This window comes from Archocentrus centrarchus, unplaced genomic scaffold (genome assembly GCF_007364275.1).
Source record: "Archocentrus centrarchus isolate MPI-CPG fArcCen1 unplaced genomic scaffold, fArcCen1 scaffold_30_ctg1, whole genome shotgun sequence".
Taxonomy (NCBI): Eukaryota; Metazoa; Chordata; class Actinopteri; order Cichliformes; family Cichlidae; genus Archocentrus; species Archocentrus centrarchus.
Genome location: NW_022060259.1, coordinates 310281 through 330438, shown reverse-complemented (window position 1 = coordinate 330438; position 20158 = coordinate 310281). Strand labels below are relative to the sequence as shown.

The 20158-nt window shown below is 41.8% G+C and overlaps 1 protein-coding gene across 1 annotated transcript; it reads left to right on the top strand.

Moving 5' to 3' along the window:
- The first annotated feature begins 1268 nt into the window (after positions 1–1268).
- lmnb1 (lamin B1) lies at positions 1269–14606 on the top strand. The gene is made up of 11 exons (XM_030723984.1): positions 1269–1802; positions 4087–4243; positions 4356–4481; positions 4945–5115; positions 8349–8474; positions 9238–9458; positions 9558–9786; positions 9883–9987; positions 10243–10362; positions 10517–10621; positions 13646–14606. Exons 1-11 carry the CDS (start codon positions 1447–1449, stop codon positions 13685–13687), a joined length of 1758 nt encoding a protein of 585 aa, XP_030579844.1. The 5' UTR covers positions 1269–1446; the 3' UTR covers positions 13688–14606.
- Positions 14607–20158: the final 5552 nt, after the last annotated feature.

The following is a 20158-nucleotide window of genomic DNA, read 5'->3' as shown; positions in this document are numbered from 1 at the left end:
AACAATTCTGTTTATAGCAAAAATTTGGATATAATATCCTTTTGAAGCACCAGTCAACATACGTGTAATGGTACTGTTTTCTGTTGGTTATAACAAGAGAAAAACCTTGGTCCTCAAAAAGTTGTTATAACAGCGTGTTACATTGTGTCAGGAGAGGTCACCACTTTCTGTCAAGGTCGACTGTGTGGAAGGCAGAGAATGGACCCAAGATGCAGGACTTGGAAGACAAGATGAAACTCAAAAAGCAGCTTTATATCTGAGTTTTCACAAAAACACAAACTTGTGTCAGGAACCGATAGACAAAATTATAACTCCACCTGGAGACACATGAGTGGAGACACAGCCATGAGGGAGCACACGACAAAGAACAGAGGGAAGACTAAGAGAATATATATACACACGCAAGATAATGAGTAAAGTAGAAGTGCATGCAGTGCTTGTACCCTGAAATTGCAGTCCAAACTTGCTACACGGCAGTGGTTCTCAAACTTTTTCCATCATCCAAATGAAATCTTTTCACGCCCCCCACTTTGGTGGTGAGGTCCTGGGGGAGGTTCTCTCTTGCTGGCGAAGCAATGTGGCAGCTCATTCGGCTGAACCAGGTCACTGGCTTCACTCCAGTCACTGATTAAGTAAATAATAAGCTAAATATTCCAATAAATAAGTACTCAAAAACATTGGTGTTCATTATGGGGCTGATTATACGCGCATGCCATTTGCACATTCAGCCTTTTTTCAGCATGTTGTTTTTGTTTATATAGCTGTTTAAAATATTTAATTCTTTGTCTATATTCTAATTTACACACTGCATTTGCACATTTGGCATTCTTTGTTTTTATTTGACTGCTGTTCTACATTAATTATATTTTAATTTTGATGTGTGAATTAAAAAAAATTAAAGTGTGTAACCTAATTAATCCTATTTATTTATTTTAATTTGTGTGTGTGTGTGTGTTGGGGGGGGGGGGGGGGGGGGGGGTCAAATGACTTAAGTGCACAAGATCGCATTACTTAGATTAACCCCTCAGATTACCACTACTATTTCTGTGATAGTTCAGCGGGGGGAGACGATAAAAATGAATTTCAGCTCAGCCGTTTTCGCTTGCGCCAGGAAACGCTTGTTTTTAATGCCGGGACGTTCGGACGAAGACTCCGCCTGCGCTGAAGATTTCCGGTGTACCTCGGTCAAACCTACAAATAAACCCAAAAGTTGAATTTGAAAGAACGCATTGCGTCAAGCTATGCCATTGGCTAATGGTACACAACGTAACATTTTCAATGAGTCGCCATGTTAGGAAGCCAAACCGCTCTTTCTTTTGGTTAGGTCAGGATAGTTTTCTTAAGTATTGGTTGTTGTTGTCTTAAATATAAAACGATTCCTTTACGCAAGTGGAATCTTGATTTGATTTTGGAATTGTCTTTGATACAAATTATTTAAACACTACAATGGCGACTACGGTTGCAACTCCTACCGGTCAGAGAAGCACGTGTGGCAGCGGTACGCCGCTGAGCCCGACCAGGATAACTAGATTACAGGAGAAGCAACAGCTCCGGGACCTGAACGACCGCCTGGCCGTTTACATAGACAAGGTTCGCAGTTTGGAATCTGAAAATGACGTACTCCGCCTGCAAATTGACGAGAAGGAAGATGTGAGGAGTCGTGAGGTAACTGGACTGAAGGCACTGTATGAGACGGAGCTAGCCGACGCCAGAAGGTGTTTAGATGACTCTTCCAAGGAGCGGGCCTGGCTACAGATAGAGCTGGGAAACATCACATCCCAGTATGAGCAACTTCTGCAGAAGTAAGCCTCTAACACTTTAATCCTGTTACTCGGGCTAATAAGAACTGGAACTTGGTATAGTTAGCGAAAGGCTGTATGCTGACTTTGATTTTCGAGCCAGTTCTGCAACATTACGCACGTCAAGTCCGTCCGGGGTTACGTTTGCTCATCTGAGAGCGTCATTCAAACTCTGCTTGATTAAAACAAACATAAATGCGGCGTCTTCTACTGCGTTGTTGTCTTAATTTGGTTTGTGAGTCGTCAGAGGAATTCCTGTATGTTTGCTGATTTATGGATTTGTTTTGTATAAAAGGCGTAGTACTATAAACATTTTGAATATGGCACCTCTGAACAGGATTTTGTACATTTCTGGAAGATATTAGCAAACTGGCAACCTGTCTAAGGTGGCTAGATTAATTGGTTGAGCCTAAGAGGTGCATAAATCTGCTATCTACAGGTGTTGTTGAGCTTAGAGTCATCTGCAGATCTGCATATATTGATTAACAGAGAAAATATTGTGCGTGGGAAATCATGCTTTGGTTGTTGACAGCAGGTGGCACTGACAGCCAGTGGAGTTTTGCATTTTCAGGACATCAGAAAAAGAAAAACTTTATTTAAAAACTTCTAAGTTCGTTTCAGTTGTGCAGTTGGCTATAGGCCAAGCAGTACTTCCATAGATTCCAGTGCTGCATGCCATCAATAAGAAGATGAACTTTAATATTGCTAAAAGTATTTGCTCGTCTGCTTTCACACACACACATGAACATGAGTGACATCCTATTCTTAATCCATAAAGTTTAATATGATGTCGGCCCACCGACTATAACTGCAATTTATTCACAAACCCAGTAAAGTGGTTTCATTGTTTACTTTGTGGGCCTTAGAGCTTTTAAAACACAACACTTGTTGTGTGTTTGATATGAAGTCTATAATTCATATGCTAATATTTTAAAAATTATTCCGTAATTAAGAGGAGAGTCCACCTGAAATCAACCTTTTTTTTTCTGGAGTAAAGTGTTTAAATTTACATGTAGTGCTGACCAAAAGTTATTAATATATTAGTTATTAATTTTTCTGCCCTCCTCTGTAATATAAAGTATAATTTTTTTTTTATAAATAGAGCATGTTTCTGTCAATATCAGTCTAGTTCACAGACTGGTATTTCAGGCACGACTGGTCCATGGACCCCATATTTCAATTTCAGTTTGTCTGTTTCTTGATGTTATTCTGCTCTATAACGCATCCTTGAGTAACTCGAATGATTCAATTATGAAAAATCCGCAACACAAATTTGTTGCTTTGACCCTTCCTTTAAATTCTGCAGCACTCAAGTGTCACCGTGTAAGCAGAGCATTTCATCCACCTGCGTCGCGGATGATACTCTCTTTATTCACAAACCTAACTCGTCACTCCCCACCACCACTGCAACCACCACCACCTGCTTGTCTGAAATCAAATCTTGGTTCACCGCAAACTTTCTTTAAACAGTGATGAGTTCCTTCTCATCAGAACAAAATCCATTCTATTCAGAGTTGACAGTTTCTCCCTCACAATTGACAGCTCCTCAGCACTGCACACACAAAAAGCTTATGGCGGCACCTGCTAGAAAACTGTGGTAATAGCCGTCCGTTCTGGTATCTACGCAAAGAGGCGGAGCCGTTTTCAACATGGTGAGCTCAGGTGGAGCGAAAGGAAATGTTTTTCGTCCAAAGCAGCAGTGCTTTTTCCTGTAAATGCCATCAAAACCTTTACTGGGGAACAGCTGGAGGAGGCCTTCATCAAACACCTAATCAGCAACGTGAAGAAAAGTGAACTTTGTAGCTGCTTCATCCGCCGCTGTTTGTTTCACACAGAGAAACATCTGCAGCAGATCTGCAAAAGTTAAAATATGCAGATGAACTGTTAATAAGACAAGTATGTCTTATCTGATTACTCTATTAATCAATGGAATAATTGATAAAATACTTGATTATTACTAAAATAATCAGTAGTTGCAGCCCTACACTCATACTTTCATCCTTAATGGTCATTCGTGCCTGGTGGCTTGTAGAAGATACTTTGTGGATCAATTAATGAAACTTTGTGAATGACGTTTAGTTTTGCAGTTAATATAATGCTACTTTTAAAACTTGTATTTTGTTTAAATTTCAACTTTTGATGTCTGTTTTTAATTTGCATGAACTTTGCATTTGGTATTATTGTGTGTGATTTTAGGTTGGTGAATGTGGTTTTTAGATGTAGTGGTGTAAAATAAATCTACAATTCAAAGCTGTCATTTGCATGCTCCGACCTTGCCTTATTTCAGCTATAACAAGAAGGACTCTGAGGCAGCAGGAAGTCAGGCCAGGCTGAAGGACTTGGAGGCTCAGCTGAACACTAAAGAGGCTATGCTGGCTACTGCACTGTCTGAAAAGAAGGCCCTGGATGTCACACTGGCCGATCTGCAGGAACAGCTACAGGAGGTACAGCATTACTGTAACATGATATTTTTTTTTCCTCTTATTGCTCTCTTTGAACACACTTTTCTTTCACCTAGACATATTTTTAAAGTACTACCTGTACATTTGTTCTTAGCTGGATGCAGGTCTTGCTCAGACCAAGAAGCACCTTTCAGATGAGATGCTCCTGCGCGTTGACTTGGAAAACCGCTGCCAGAGTCTGACTGAGGAATTAGACTTCCGTAAGAGCATGCATGAGGAGGTGAGGCTTTGACTGCCCATGAGCAGTGATCTCTGGGGTCTGCAATGCCCAGAGGTATTGCCAATAGCTTACTAATTCAGGTTCTTTTTCCTCTTCATTTACTTGTTTTCCTAATAATGCACCAACTGAATATCATTAGATTTAATGTGAATCTAATAATAATTTGCCTTGCTATCATTCAATGGGTATAACTGATACTTGGGACATGACTTGTGGTGTTGTATGCGCACAAAAGTTCACACTCAGGCTTCTGCACTGTTTCAGATGAACAGATATAGAATGAAGCAGCTACGTTGACCCATCATCAAAATGAGAAAAGGGGACCCCACCCCCTATATTGAGCTTGAAATCAGTTTATAATGTGCTGTTTGGCTTGTTTTGAGCAATCATGAAATTCACCCAAATTTTCCTTCATGATTGTGTCTAATAAGCTGAGATGAATGATGACTGTGTTGTGCTACAGGAAGTGAAGGAGACCCGGCAGCGCTATGAGAGCCGAATGGTGGAGTTGGATTCTGGAAGGAAGGAAGAGTATGAATTTAAACTGACTCGGGCCTTGGCTGACATGAGGGCTCAGACTGAGGAGCAGCTCAAGGTCTACAAGGAGAACATGGAGAGCACCTATATAGCTAAAGTATGAACACACAGAATCTCAGTATACAAATTCCATTTACATAATACCATGTTGAAAAGCATCTGACTGTCTTGTACGGTGAACTTGTAACTATTTGATTATAGCACATCTACACCGTTGATGGTCTGTCTTGTTCACTACATGTTCCTTTATTTACACAACACAGATTCTGTGCTGTTTACTGCTTTGTACAGTTGTGCCTGGTCCGTTCTGGTGCACTGTTGCCGCTTCTCTGCTGACAGGCTCCAGTCTTTCTTCAACGCACACCCGGTCACAGCACGCTACTGCATATAAAAATGGAGAGAATCAGGTCATGTCGGCCAGCTGTGCCAGCCAACCTCCCTGATGCCACCCCTTTCCTGCTGCTGAGCCACAAACCGCACCCCACCACCACGATATACTCCAAAGCATAAATTGTGAATTATCAGACACCAGTCAAATAATCAGAGATGATGGTATAAAATGTATTCCCCCCCCCCAGTGGTGCAAAACTGCACTGACACGACCCAAGTATGTTGATTGTCAAACAATATATCTAGAAGTTATATTGGCATATGTCATCCTGACCACCTGGGCATAATAGGAAAAATGGGGAAAACTAAAACCAGAGGAAGCCCAGAGAAATCCACCACAGATGTTGTCTGGCACAGCATAACTTCATTTTTCCCAGAGGGAAATTTATGTCTGACAGCTCATCTGATATTTGTATGAGAATTGAGAAGCCTGATAGAATCAGAATCAAGGAATTTGTTTTTGGTTACGCTCGCAGTGCACGAAAAATACAGTAAAAACAATCTTATTCACACAGCTCACTCCCTCCTTACACACACATTCATACCCGTAAATCTAGAAAACATTTAAAATATTTAGCATGTGCAATTTACCTTGATAGCTGTGGGCACAAGTGATTTTCTGTATCTTTCCATTTTACAATGGAGAGGAGTCTTCTAGTACTGATGGGTTTATTTTAATTTTTTTTTTTTTTGTTGCACAAAGATGCTATAAAGTGAGTGATCGGGGTTGTTCAGGATGGCTTCCAGTCAGGTGGAGAGAGGAGAGTCAAACGTGATTAGTCTCCTTAAATTATGATGAATGGCTGTGGAAGTTTAGTCTGTATTCTAGCATCAGTTTAATGGAGAACTTCACATGGAACTTCGGCTGTTGCCTTGGGTGGAATGCACACAAGTATTGTTATAAGTTGGAATCATTTACTGTGGGTGTTGGACTTCGCCAGGGCTGCCTTTTATCACTGGTTCTGTTCATAATTTTTATGGACAGAGTGTCTAGGCATAGCCAAGTGGCAGAAGGCTTTTGCCTTGGTGGCATCAGAATCTCATCTCTGGTTTTTGCGGGTGATGGGGTCCTTTTGGTTTCATCGGGTGGTGGCCTCCAGCTCGCGGTGGAATGGTTCACAGCCGAGTTTGAAATGTCTGGCATGAGAATTAGCACCCACCTTAGAGATGAGATTCTGAGGCCACCAAGGTGGAAGCCTTCTGCTATTTGGCTATGCCTAGAAATTCTGTCCATTAAAATTATGAACAGAATTGGTGACAAAGGTCAGCCGCCAACAGTAATGAAGTCCAACTTATAACAATATTTGCGTACATTCCCCCAAAGGCAACAGCTGAAGTTCCATGTGGAGCACACCCTCTGGTTCCCTTTCCAAAATATGGGGACCACCACCCCAGATCTCCATGTGACATTGCAGAGGCCTGTCGAACAAGGCAGCCCTACAACATCCAGAGCCTTCAGGAACCCCAGGAGCCCTGCCACCAAGAAGTTGTTTAACTACCTTGGTGACCTCACCCCCAGTGATAAGTGAGTCCTCCCCCTCGTTCCCAGGCTCTGCTTCAGGAGGTGTCAGTGGGATTAAGGAGATCCTCAAAGCATTCCTTCCACCACCCGACTATAGCATCAGTTGAAGTCCGCAGCACTCCACCCGCCCTATATAACATGTGAGTAGAGCACTGCTTGCCTCACCTGAGTTGCTGGTTTGCCAGAATTGCTTCAAGGCTGCCCATTTTTTCCATGGCCTCACTGAAGTCCTACCACAGATTTTTTGCTTCAGAGCAGTAGCCTCAACAATGGAGGTGTGGAACATGATCCATTCGGACTCAATGTCCTCAGCCTCCATTGGAATGCTGTTGAAGTTCTGCCAGAGGTGGGAGTTGAACTTCCGGACTGGGCCTTCTCATTGGGCTGTGCCCCGCCAGGCACCACGGGGTAATGCCCAGCCACCAGACGCTGTCCCTCGAGCTTCCTCCCCAGGCCTGGCTCCATGGTGGGGGCCCCAGTAACCCTATCCTGGGCAGGGTAAACTCTTCCCTCGATGACTCTTCCATAAGTGTTGTTGGAACACAAACCATAACACATCATAAAACAATGCAGCCCAGTGGTGGGCAGGGTTCCAGCAACAGTCTTATGTTAACTGACAGACTTTTATTGACTGCTGCTAATTAACCCCCAAGCCAAACATTCTCTGGGGTTACACACTAAACTAAACTAAACTAATGAATTAAACACACAACTTATCAACTTTATTAGTATGACATCAAATGCTACAAAGATAACTATTAAATAAAATATTTCCCTACTTGGCCTATCACCCTAATCTACTATAAAACTGATAATAGCATTTCAATCCCCTCTTCAATTACTTGGTGCCACCTGGAACCTTTAATAGGCACTCAGGAAGCCTGGGGACTATTTTGGCTGGAACATCCCCTGGGGAAAAAGCATAGGTAAGAACCAATCTTGTAATACAAATGTTTACTTATTAATCAAAATTTCTATTCCTAGGCAGACCTTCACCAGTACCAGCTGGAAGACTGCCAACAGAAACCTCTGAAACAAAAACATGCCAAATCTTAAAATTACCTATGTATATTTTACTGTTAGTTGTATTGAAGAGGACCTTCATTACAGAATGAAAAAGCAAAAATTTTTACACAAAGTTGTCTTAAGTATACTTTTAACTGGAGTTAAGGAGCCCACCAGAAATTTTAGTAGAAATACTGTGGTATGCTGACAAACCAGTTGAAATCTGCTCATATACAGAAAGCCAACAATCATGTTAAAGTTTAAGTGTCACCTATAAGAAGGCAAACAGCACAGTAAACAACACTTAACTTCCTGCGTGTCAGGAAGTGACTGACACCTCTCAGTTCCTCTTTCAGGGTGTGTAACTGCGTTGTTGCTGTTGAATCTTAAACCATCTGTGCATTTGTCTACAGCTCGAAGACCTGCATTGTTTATCAGAGATGAATGGAGCGTCAGCCAGCGTGGCTCGAGAGGAACTCAGAGAGTCTGCTCTCAGGATTGAGAGCCTCACTGCGCAGCTGGCAGGTCTGCAGAAAGAGGTTGGCGTTTTGTCTTATTGAGGCATTAATTTTTGACAGCCAAACAAAGTATGTTTCTCAGTGCTGAGTCTGAGTACTGAACAAGGCACTAGTCCAGGAAGCATGTTGAACAATCTGAGTTTAAATTGAAATTGACTTGATTAACCCTGAGATCGGCAGCTCTGAGTTTACTGTTCCAAAAAGGCTCATCAGAGTTTGTTTAATCAACTCTTGAGTATATTCACCCTAAGTATGAGTAGGGAAAAAGGTTCATGGTCCTGTTCATGTTTGATTTTACAGGGCTACAGAAAGCAAAATGCCGACCAGCATGAATGCAAAGGGGAGGAAGAGCATAAAAGGAGCTCAAAGGACAATTTTGGGCTTCCTATTAAACAAAATCTCAGGAGCTCAAGTGTAACTCTTCTGGTTTATATGCAAAAAGAATTATCGCTCTAGCTAATTGGAGTTCTGCGTCGGTTCTACATACATAACCGTAAATCTCCTCTGAACCCTATACATACGACGTAACCTGATGCGCGCCTCTCGAGAAATGTGACTACACATGTGTTTTTTAGAAAAAGAAATATCCCAACTTCATACTTACAGTTGTTTGCTTCATATACTGACTGGTATTGAGGCCTAGCCTAAATACTAAAGAAAGATTTACCAATAACATGGACACATGAATGTAGCTAAAGAGTTTTGATATCTGATTCACAACAAAGCATTGCTGGGCGACATAGTGGACTTGCCTGCTCAACTCTATCCTCTTGCAAATATTCAGACTCGTGGTTGGCGTGATCGTATAGCAGAGCTGGAGGCAGCATTGGGACTGGAGAAAGACACGAGCCGCAAGCTGCTGGCAGACAAAGACCGTGAGATGGCAGAGGTCCAAGCCAAGATGCAGCAACAGCTTGAAGAGTATGAGCAGTTGCTTGACGTTAAACTGGCTCTGGACATGGAGATCAATGCCTACCGCAAGCTTCTGGAGGGAGAAGAAGAAAGGTGACAAAACAAAAACTTTGGCTCACCTTTTGGGATGCCTTCTGACAAGCTATGTTTACCCAAATCTCTCAATTTAACTTTGGTGTTTCCCTCCTTTAGGCTAAAGCTGTCTCCGAGTCCTTCATCTCATGTAACAGTGTCCCGAGCCTCATCCAGCAGTCGCAGTGTGCGCACCACTCAGGGAAAGCGAAAGCGCATTGATGTGGAGGAACAGGAAGCCAGCAGCTCAGTGTCAATAGCACACACTGCCTCAGCCACAGGACCCATCTGCATTGATGAGATTGATACAGATGGCAAATTCATCTGCGTTCATAATGGCGGAGATGAGGCAAGTCTGACATGATTCATGTCACTTCGTGTTTATGCGGATTTCTAGTGTAATTTTTGTATATTAGATACATTTATAGTTTACTGTCTGTCTCAGGACCAGGCAATGGTGGGTTATGAGATCACCAAAACCACTGGAAATGCTTCAGCTACCTACAAGTTTACTCCTAAATATGTGCTGAAGGCTGGCCAGAAAGTGATGGTAAGAGCATTAAAGTCCACTTGATAAATAGAGTTTAAGAATTTGTCATGTTCAAATCCTCTCTTAAAGTCTAACAGAACTTTTAAATATGTGATATCCAGTTTAATAAAGTCTTCAGTTTAGAAATGTAATTTTAAAAAATTTGGGGCGGGGTCTGTGTCTGGATTTTACAGATGCTGTGCGTGTTCATAGTTACTCAGTGTTATGTTGTGTTGAATGGGTGGATGACTGTGGGTATGTGTTTGTTCTGTATAGATTTGGGCATCTGATGCTGGTGTGAGCAGCAGACCTCCTACAGACCTGGTGTGGAAGAACCAGTCCTCCTGGGGTTCAGGGGAAGATGTTCGTGTAGTGCTCATCAATCCTCAGGGAGAGGTAAAACTACATACACACGGCATCTCCAGTCCCCCTCCCCCCTTCAGTTATTGATGCTCAGTGGGCTGCCTCCTTATTCTGCTAGCAATGATTTGCTATTACCAAGTCAGAAATATCAGTAGGTGTTAAATGATTTTGATGCTCTGTGTGGCAGGAGGTGGCAAAGAGAACTACTACATATAACACTGCAGTAGAAGAGCAGGGTGAGGAAGATGATAATGGAGTAGAGCCCATTGAGGAAGGTGCTTTCCACCAGCAGGTAAGGTGCTACCACAACTGTCTAAAGTCCTGCTACTAAATACAGATGTATTTCAGAGAGAGGCATTAAGATCCACACATTCATTTTCTTCGACTTATCTGGGGTCAGGTCATGGGAGCAGCAGCCTAAGCAGAGAAACCCAGACCTCCTTCTCCCCAGCCACCTCCGCAGCTTATCTGGGGGAACACCGAGGCGTTCCCAGGACAGCCAAGAGATATACACTCTCCAGCGTGTCCTAGGTCTGCTTTGGGGCCACCACATGATAAAGCCAACAGGACCACATAATTGTGTGTTCGAACATGGTGTTTGTTATGGACAAACTGTGGTCTCCACAGACGTCAAACAACAGAACACCACTCGGGTTCAGATCAAGCAGGCCATTCGTCCCAATCATGCCCCTCCAGGTCTCGCTATCGTTGCCCAACGTGAGCGTTAAAGTGTCCAAGTAGAATGACAATCACTCCAAGAAGCCTGGGTACTCTGAACTGTCATTTGGCGTATGAGTGCAAACAGTCAGAAACTGTTCCCTGGTCTGAAGGTGCAGAGAAACGACCTTCTCGTCCACTAGTGAAAAATCCAACATACAGGCAATGACCCAAGGGATACAAGAATACTTGCTCAAGCCCACACACTGAGAGCATCTCCAGCAGACTGGTTCCAGAGCCCAGGATGTTCAATTATATGTAGCCAGTATCTTTCGACATCACGCATTAGCTCAGGCTGTTTTGCCTCCAGGGAGGTGACATTCCATGTCCCAGTAGCCAGCCTCGATAGCTGAGAATTGGTCCATTAGGGCCGCCGCCCAAGAACACTCTGTAGCTGGCTCCTTTGATGCCTCCTACGGGTGGTGGTCCTACAGGAGGGCAGGCCCATGTCTCCTCTTCAGGCTGCATCTGGCCTTAGCCCATGGAGTCCAGGTGCTCTCCCTCAAGCTCTCTCTTGAGGCCTGGTTTCAGGGTGGGACACCGGTAACCATATCCCAGGCAGGGTAAACTGTTCCCTCTATCTTTGACACAGGCACTTAATCCACTGACCCAGTGCCAAGTGCTTGGTTCAGCGTTTTTCCCACTGCACACTCACTTGGTGCTCGGCTGAAAAACAGGTTCAACTCCAGCACCGCAAGCTAGGTGGTCTGGAAACAAGAACGCGTGACACAAGCAGCAGAAGGGCGTGACTGCCATCTCGATGTAAAGTTTTCTACCGGTATTTGACTTCATGGTGTGTATTACACAAGAAAAGCGATGCGATTTTCACAGCTGTGACTCTAAGTTGGGCTCTAAGGCTGAACTTGCAGCTTTGTATCAGTTCATATCACAGATAATAGGACGTAAAGTGCGTACTTGTCGTCGTGCTCATAATTGCTGCTCATAATTACTGCTCATAATTGCTCATAACCTTGTGCCGCACACAGATGCTGCAGTAGTTTTGTTTATATCATAAAATATGTTTGCAGCACAGGAAATAAAGTTTGAAAAGGGGAGCATGTTCTCCGACGTTTGTGCCCTTCAGCCTCTGTTTCTAGATGACGACCCGTGACAATGTGGAAATTCGCAGAGTGGGAGGCATCAAGATTAAGGCCCCATTTACACGAAACTGTTTCAAAATGAAAACGATGACGTTTGATACGTTTCGGCCTCCTGTTTACATGAGAATGGCGTGAAAACGATGCGTTTTGGAAGCAGGTCCAGGCTTTGTAAACGGACAACTACACAGCTTTTTGGAAACAAGGGCACTCGCACATGCGCACTGTGGACCGCCAGTTTTCCGCGCATGCGCTAAAAGAACAATAATCACAATGGCGGATTTACTAGTGCTTCTTGTGCTGCTCAGTCTTTTGAACTTAACTTAAACTTTAACTTAAATATGTGCGTATTTCGGATGGCACGATTCCCAGTCAATATTTTCCTGTGTTTTTGCAGTTTTACAATTTAGTGTTGTGTGCATCAGCAATCCAACCTCATCAGTCCACACAAAGCTTCTCACATTGACCCTTTTGTAATGAACAAATCTTTGTTGTGCATCCCACTGAGTCCCTCCACACATGCGCGTGTTGCATAAACAAGCTTTGCAAAACAAACACACCGCCAACTTGTGGACTGGCATTGGGAACTACAGCGTTTCCATCATCTCTGCCGTCTCCATGTAACCGCAGATCATTTCTGAAACATCTCCGTGTAAAAGGCAGGCCGAAACGCATCAAAACGACTCCGTTTCCAGTGGAAAGGGTGTTATGTAAATGGGGCCTAAACCTTTTAAAAACTGGCAGTGTACTTTAGGCTGAGATATAAGTCGATACTTGTAAAAGGAGTGTAGCCAAATCTGTGACTGTCAATTCAGAATGATCCTCCCAGAACTCGCGAGTCTTCTCCACAAGCAGGTGACTTGGAGCTTTGTTTACTAAAACCCAAGTAAGAGATGTGTCAAAGACATTAAAGGACTGAAATGGGCTGGTTCTTACTGGTTTCTACTCAAGCACTCAAAGCTTGTGCAATGCATACATGGTTTACTGCTGGATCAAATGAAGTGCAGCACACTGTCCAGGAAGCACTCACAGGTGTCGCACACTCACAGCGCCCCACATCTACACGATCAATAGAAAAGATTATTAGGGAGTAGATGCACAGACCAAACAACTGAATGGGTGTTTAGAAAAATAAATAAATAAAATACAGAGCGCGGCTGCCAGCACAACACAAATTTTGGGCCATTCGCTCAACCCTGCAGCACATGCTGCTGTCTGTAAATGGAGCTTATTCCATCTGGGATAGGCTCCAGCATCCATGCAACCCTGTGTGAGGCTGTTGAGAAAAAGCAGTATTTGAATAAATTTTAGTGGCAAGATCATATCAATCTAAAGCTATGCATGTGAAAAGTATTTGCTATTTTAGGTCATAGGTGTTATGATTTGGTACAGTTTACCTGTTGCCAGAAAAAGGTTTTTTTGTTTGTTTGTTTTTTTTTTTTAGAAGTAATCATGAATATCTGTGTGCTTTAAAAGTCTGATTATAGATTTGATTTTTGTAGGAAAAGCCTTCCACTGCCAAGAGAGGCTGCTCCATCATGTGATCTGGCTGCACTAACCAGTCTTCACTACCACCTCCTCTGAGCCCAGCCAGTCTGCTGCCAACTGTAATACAAGAAGTATTTTTCTATCTTTTGTAGTAATTTCAGTAAAATTGCATGATTTCATGTCTGTCAAAACTGGATTTTGTAGACCTTCATCTGAACAATCATCATACATTGCATTTCAGGACCTTCTTTCTTGAATCTGTAGTCAAACCCAAATTTTTACCCTTATGTTTTATTATTGCTGATGTTTTTTATTTGTTTTTTAAATTACAGTAAAGCCACAAGATTGAGAGGGTAGGCTTTAAATCAGTGTTTTAATTGGTAAATATGTAGTGTTGTTTTTTTTTTGTTTGTTTGGAGGGCGGGGGGGTAAACCAACCAACCAACATGGGTGGGAGGGCATAAAAAGATATTAGTTACCCAGAACTGAAAGGAATCAATTACAATGGACAAAATATTCAAATTACACAACACAGAATACTCTTGACAGGCACCCATTTAGTAGATTGCAAACAACTGAAAATGCCATGATTGTATTTATAAGGAAGTCAGGACAGTTTGTTGCAGCTGTTAATTTCCCTTGAAATGCTTTCCTAAAGAATGAAAATTTACTTTGTTTACTCCTGTTGGTAGTATGTAGTAATGATTGGACACTACAAACATGCACTGAAAGCAAAAACCTGTATTTTTGACAGTGACTTATTTCTGTGAATTAGTCTTTGACGGATGCAGCTGTCTTTGACAGGGCATTTAACTGTGACGTTATGTAACACAAGTTCCTCTTTGCTGACTTTGAGCATTAAGCATTGCTTTGCTTAATGCTGATTGTTTTCTTTTGATATTTGAAATACTTTTTTGTGTGGCATTTTGCTTGCTGTGGCTGTATTTGTATTAAATGAATAAATGTTTTCCTGTACTTCTGTTTTCTTTGTTTGTTTGTAAAACACAAAAAACAATCTTGGTTTGTCTCTAGGCTTCAGAAACCAATGGATATGTTTTATACTGTAAGCCTCTGAGCCAAGTTTGTAGATGCAAAGGTGGCACTTATCTTTCTATTAAATAATCAAGACTGTCCTAAGCTGAGAGGGACAAACATACTTCTTGAATCTTCTATACCAGTTTCTGTTGCAGTAAGATGTCCAGTGTAGTAGCCTTCTGCTCAAAGGCCTGCTGCATGCTTATGGTGCCAATCACTCCATCTCCCTAGGTGTGGCACTAGGAGGTAAAGCTTTTCATAGTTCAATTCCTGTGTGGTCCAGTCTGCATGCCGAAGAATGGCTGGGTAAGATACTGAACTCTAAGTTACCTCCAATGTGCTCATTGATATGCGAATGTTGGAAAAACGCTTGGATATAGGAACAAATTACTTTATAAAGAACTATTTAACAAGCACAATGAGAAGCTATTGCTTAACCTATGTATCTTCTGGAGCATGCCAGACTCAAGGCATCTCTAAAGGAAAAAAAACTTCAGTGGCTTGACTTGTTTACCCCAACAGGATTACACCGAAAAGAAGAGCAAAACCAAGAAAAGAGTGTTTGAAGGAAGGCCAGTAACAGCTCAGCTGATGACACCTGTGCTATCTGTGGGAAGCTTAAAAGTTTGAATCTAAACTATACAAGCAGTAATAATTGGCAAAAGTTCAAAGCTGTCTGGAGTCTTTCAGAGACCAGGAGGCCCCAAATTGTCCTCAAGAAGGACTGGGGGATGAGAGGAGCAACAATATAGTCTAGGTTACCATCTCTGTCTCCTTTAATAACATATCATCTGTTCCTCTCTCACTTCTGGTCAGGTTCCATCTTCACTTAAAACGGCTGCAGTTACTCCTGTTAAAGAAACCTGGTGCCAATCCCAGCATTCTGACCCATTTCTAATTTACCATTCATGTCCAAAATTCTTGAACAAACTGTGGCTGACCAGGTTTATACTTACCTTTCTGACAATAATCTCTTTGAAGAATTTCAGTCTGGTTTCCATCCCCTACACAGTACTGAGACAGCTCTGGTTAAGATCACCAATGATCTGCTGATGGCAGCAGATTCTGGACCTATAATTATTCACATCAAATTTCATTCACTCTGTTTACAAACTGTTTCATTGTTCCTGTGCTGCTGCTTTATTGTTTTGTTTTATTCTGATTTATTGTTCTTATGTTACTGTTTTCTTGCCATTTTTATTCTGTAAGGTGATCTTGAGTGTCTTGAAAGGTGCCCACAAATAAAATGTATTATTATTATTATTAAAGGAGTCAAAGCAGCTTTCAGAGTAAACCAGGTTGTTCTTAAAGGCTAAACACGAACGACTTGAAGGTTCTGACAATCAGCCATTTTTGCCCTGTGCTCTCTTCCGTGTGTGCACTAAGTTGTTCCATGGTAAGGACCACGTGGGCAAGGGGGGAATGTGCTATAAACACAAATTGGTACACTAGAAGCTAGAAACTAGAAACTTATCAGTAGTGATAATGGTCCAGGATTTGTTAACCAATCCCAGGCTGAAGTTTTACAATATTTTAATGATTTTAATATTACACATCACTGTTCTTATCATCCAGTTAGCAGGTGCACTGGATGAGAGAATGGGACCATCAGTGCTGAGCTGACCAGACCAAAAGCTGTGAGGACTCAGGTACCTCAGGCAGCACCCCTTCAGGATAAATGGTTGGAGTCCTGGAGGAGGCACGTGTGTGCTTTTGGTGTTTACAGTATTGTAATGGCATCTTTCCTTATCTATGAATTGCAACCAAGAAATGTGACTGCCAGAACAACTAACAGCCAATGCCATTGCCCCAAAAGAAGATGGCTGGATGGGAACAGGATCTTTCACTGCATGACAGAGCAGTGGGACCAGGAACATGTATACCAATTATCCATTATGAAGTAGCTATGCAGCGGATTGTCGAAAACATTCAAAGTCAAGCACTAATCTTGGGTCACACATAACTGCACCAGACATAAAGAGAGAACTGATATTGTCAGTAATTGTGTCTAATTTTATGCACTAGATGGATTTCATATAGGTGAGAGGCATTGTAAAAGTAAAATTATTTTTTATTTATTTTCATTACCATCATTTTTTTCATTTTTATGTCTATGGTGAAACTACTAGATTTGCATTGCCAGATCAGACCTTTTTAGTTTCTGGTAGCCTTGCCTATTCATGTGTTCCTGTTTTAGGGGAGAAATACTTCTTAAAGAAAGATGCCACTCTATCATATTCCCTTGAATGGACAAGCCAACTCAAGTGAGCTTGTTCACCATCATATACAACACCGTGAAGCTATCCCTTTAGGTTCAAGAATTCTTAACATACTGATACTGATATGGCACATACAGGTCCCAGGAAGAGATAATTGCATTCTCCACGGTAGTAGAAAGGCATCTTAATAAATCTGTAATAGCCTTTTTCTTCATGCAGAGGGAGGTAAATGAGTGTGGCAAATGATTATATAAAATAAAATGGCGTTAGATTTGATCTTAGTTTGACCGGGAGGGTGGGGGTGTTTGCAAAGTTTTGGGTCCAGAATGCTGCACCTGTGTATCAAATGCTACCACCAATGTTCGTGGTGTGATAGTTTGGAACCCCTCTGGAGGAGTGCAGCCAGTCACTGGTTCCTAGAAGCCTCTATTTTGAAAACCATCCTCTCAGTGGTGAGTCTCTAGCACACTTGCTAGATTTGTATCCAACCCCAGACTGGATTCCACCATATGCTGACAATTCAGAAGAAGAGGATGAAGAAATAAAGCAATGTCTATGATGGATGATTGGTATAATGCAGAGCTAATCACGTAATGTTTTGTATCTTTCAAGAATTAATGTGGCAGATGTCTTACTCTGAGGAATAGATCATACTTGTTTAGCTTGTGTAAATTAGTGAATTGGGCAAGATTGTCCTAAATAACAAAAATACCTAAATGAACTTTCACTTACTTAGCATTTGCAGAATCATTGTTTGCTTGTACCTTGTACCATGTTTTGCAGAGATCAGCTTAAAGCATAGGTTAGTCAAACATATATGTGCGTGTACTGTGTAAGCTGTGTAAACAGTGTGTGTGTGTGAGCTTATGCAGGTGCTCCAGTTGTCTTGCTATAAGAACTGTCTGTAGGGTTTAGTTGTCAGGCTTCTGCTGCTCTTCAGCATTAAGAACTCTGTCCCTGTTTGGCCAGATAGAATTAATAGTTTTGACTTGACTTATGACTCCTGCTGTGACTCGTGTGTTGATGATTTTTTTGTATTGAAGTTGTTAAAATCTTTAATGATTTTTGTGATAATTTTATTCAGAAAGGTAAATTCCACCACACGTAACTTCTGAGAACTCACAAATGTGTGCTCCAATCCACACACAAATACAAAGCTATATGAGCATACGTAAAATAATTGTAACAACTGCGTATATCCAAACCTGAATAAACAGTGATTATTTAAGCACAATGTTTGAAGATCAGCTTCACAAATCTGATCATTTTCTCTTTAAAAAAAACTTCCTGTGCATACAAATGTCTAAAATACCATTGTTTATACTTACTGACAAAACCTTAAATGTGTGTAAAGCATACTGGGAACCAGTGCAAAGAAAACAACCCAATTCAGAAACACTAGTATTGATATTCAGTATGGGTTAGTAGAGTGTGCTTAATATTATAGTAACAGTGCATTATGGGAACCCCCCAGCAGCCTACGCCTATAGCAGCATAACTCAGGGCTGGTTCGGGGTCACCTGATCCAGCCCTGACTATAAGCTTGATCAAGCTTCTCTCCCCTCACCCCAGCCGGTCGCGGCAGATGACTGCCCGTCTCGGAGCCTGGTTCTGCCGGAGGTTTCGGAGGTTTCTTCCTGTCGCCAAGTGCTTGCTCACAGGGGGTCGTTTTGACTGTTGGGTTTTCTCTGTATTATTGTAGGGTCTTTACCCACAATACAAAGCGCCTTGAGGCGACTGTTTGTTGTGATTTGGCGCTATATAAATAAAATTGAATTGAATTGAATATTTTAGTAACAGCTATACAGACAGACTGTCAAGGAAGAACTGACATTCTTCTTAATAAATCACAAGTACTTTGTATTTTCTTTCTGTATAAATATCCAAAATCACCTGAAAAAACTACATAACGGCCTCTGGTTATTATTGGCTCTGGAAAACCCATTTCGTAGCCTATTAAGTGGCTACGTCCCATTTTATATGGCAGGCTTGACCCTCCCATTTTGATTGACACCTCATTTGGCCAATTGTGTTAAGAAATGGGTTTCACAGAGCCAATAATAATATCCAGAGGGTGTCACGTAGCTTTGTCAGGTGATTTGGTGCGGCCAGTAATATGATTGGCCGAATGAGGTGTCAGTCAAAATGGGAGGGTCTAGCCTGCCATATAAAACGAACTACAAACGTCCCGCATCCTTTGTATACTGTACAGACTCACTTCAGTTAAAACTGTTTTACTAATTGTAAGAAATTGTAACGCTTTGTCTTGTTTACAGAGAATATGGGTCAGGTCCTTCTCATGAACAAAGAGAAGCACTGGCAGCATTGTAAACACTAAACAAAAAGTTTTAGGACTGTGTGCCACATTTGTTTTTACAGTTCAGTGCAGTGGAATAAACTAAATACACAACCTACAAACAATGGATTAAATTTTGGTGGTAATTCAGATCCCAATCTGGATCCAGGAATTTTTATAAAGGATTCTTTACCATTGTGAGATGCGGACAATATTCACATATTTGCATCTAACCTTATGAGGATAACTCAAAATCCTCTAAAAAGAATTAGGTGCAACATGACCATAAGTTCTGTCGCAGAGCAAAGTTTGTTCAGGATTGACAGCAGATTCTGGATCTAATGATCCAGAATGCTGAAAATTAAGGGTCAAAAAATAATTCACTCCTGTAGAGTAAGAAATAAAGTTAGTGACATGCAACTAACAGCAAAACATAGCTGAACCTGATGGAGTGTGACAACACTGCGTGGTCTCTATTGCAGGGTAGCATCTGTGCAAAAATGGCACCGTGAAATTCGGCTCAAAACCCTACGTGGGCATGTATCTGTGCATATCAAGTGATTCCAGCACATGCATTTAAGGCTTTGAAAGTCAGCAAAAGGGATGTTATGTAGTGGTACACAATACTGCAAATTTTAGTATCAATCTGATACCAAGCAAATACAGGGCCTGTATTGCCAATACAATACAATACTTTTTTCTGTCTCCCACGTCCTGCATTTGGATCCTACTCTGCTGGCTGCATGATATTTGACAGTCATATGCATTTGTAAATCTTCTCTCTATACCTTGAGCCATGCCTGCCACTAAAAGGGTTTGGATAATTGCTGGATGCCCACACTCACACATACAGAGGAAAGATAGGCAAGTGCCACAGTTGGAGGACAAAGGGAAACCATGACACAATTTCCTAGCAAAATTTAAAGAAATGAGGGGAGACTCAAGACTTTTGCAAAGTATGGTCTAACAAAAGGCAG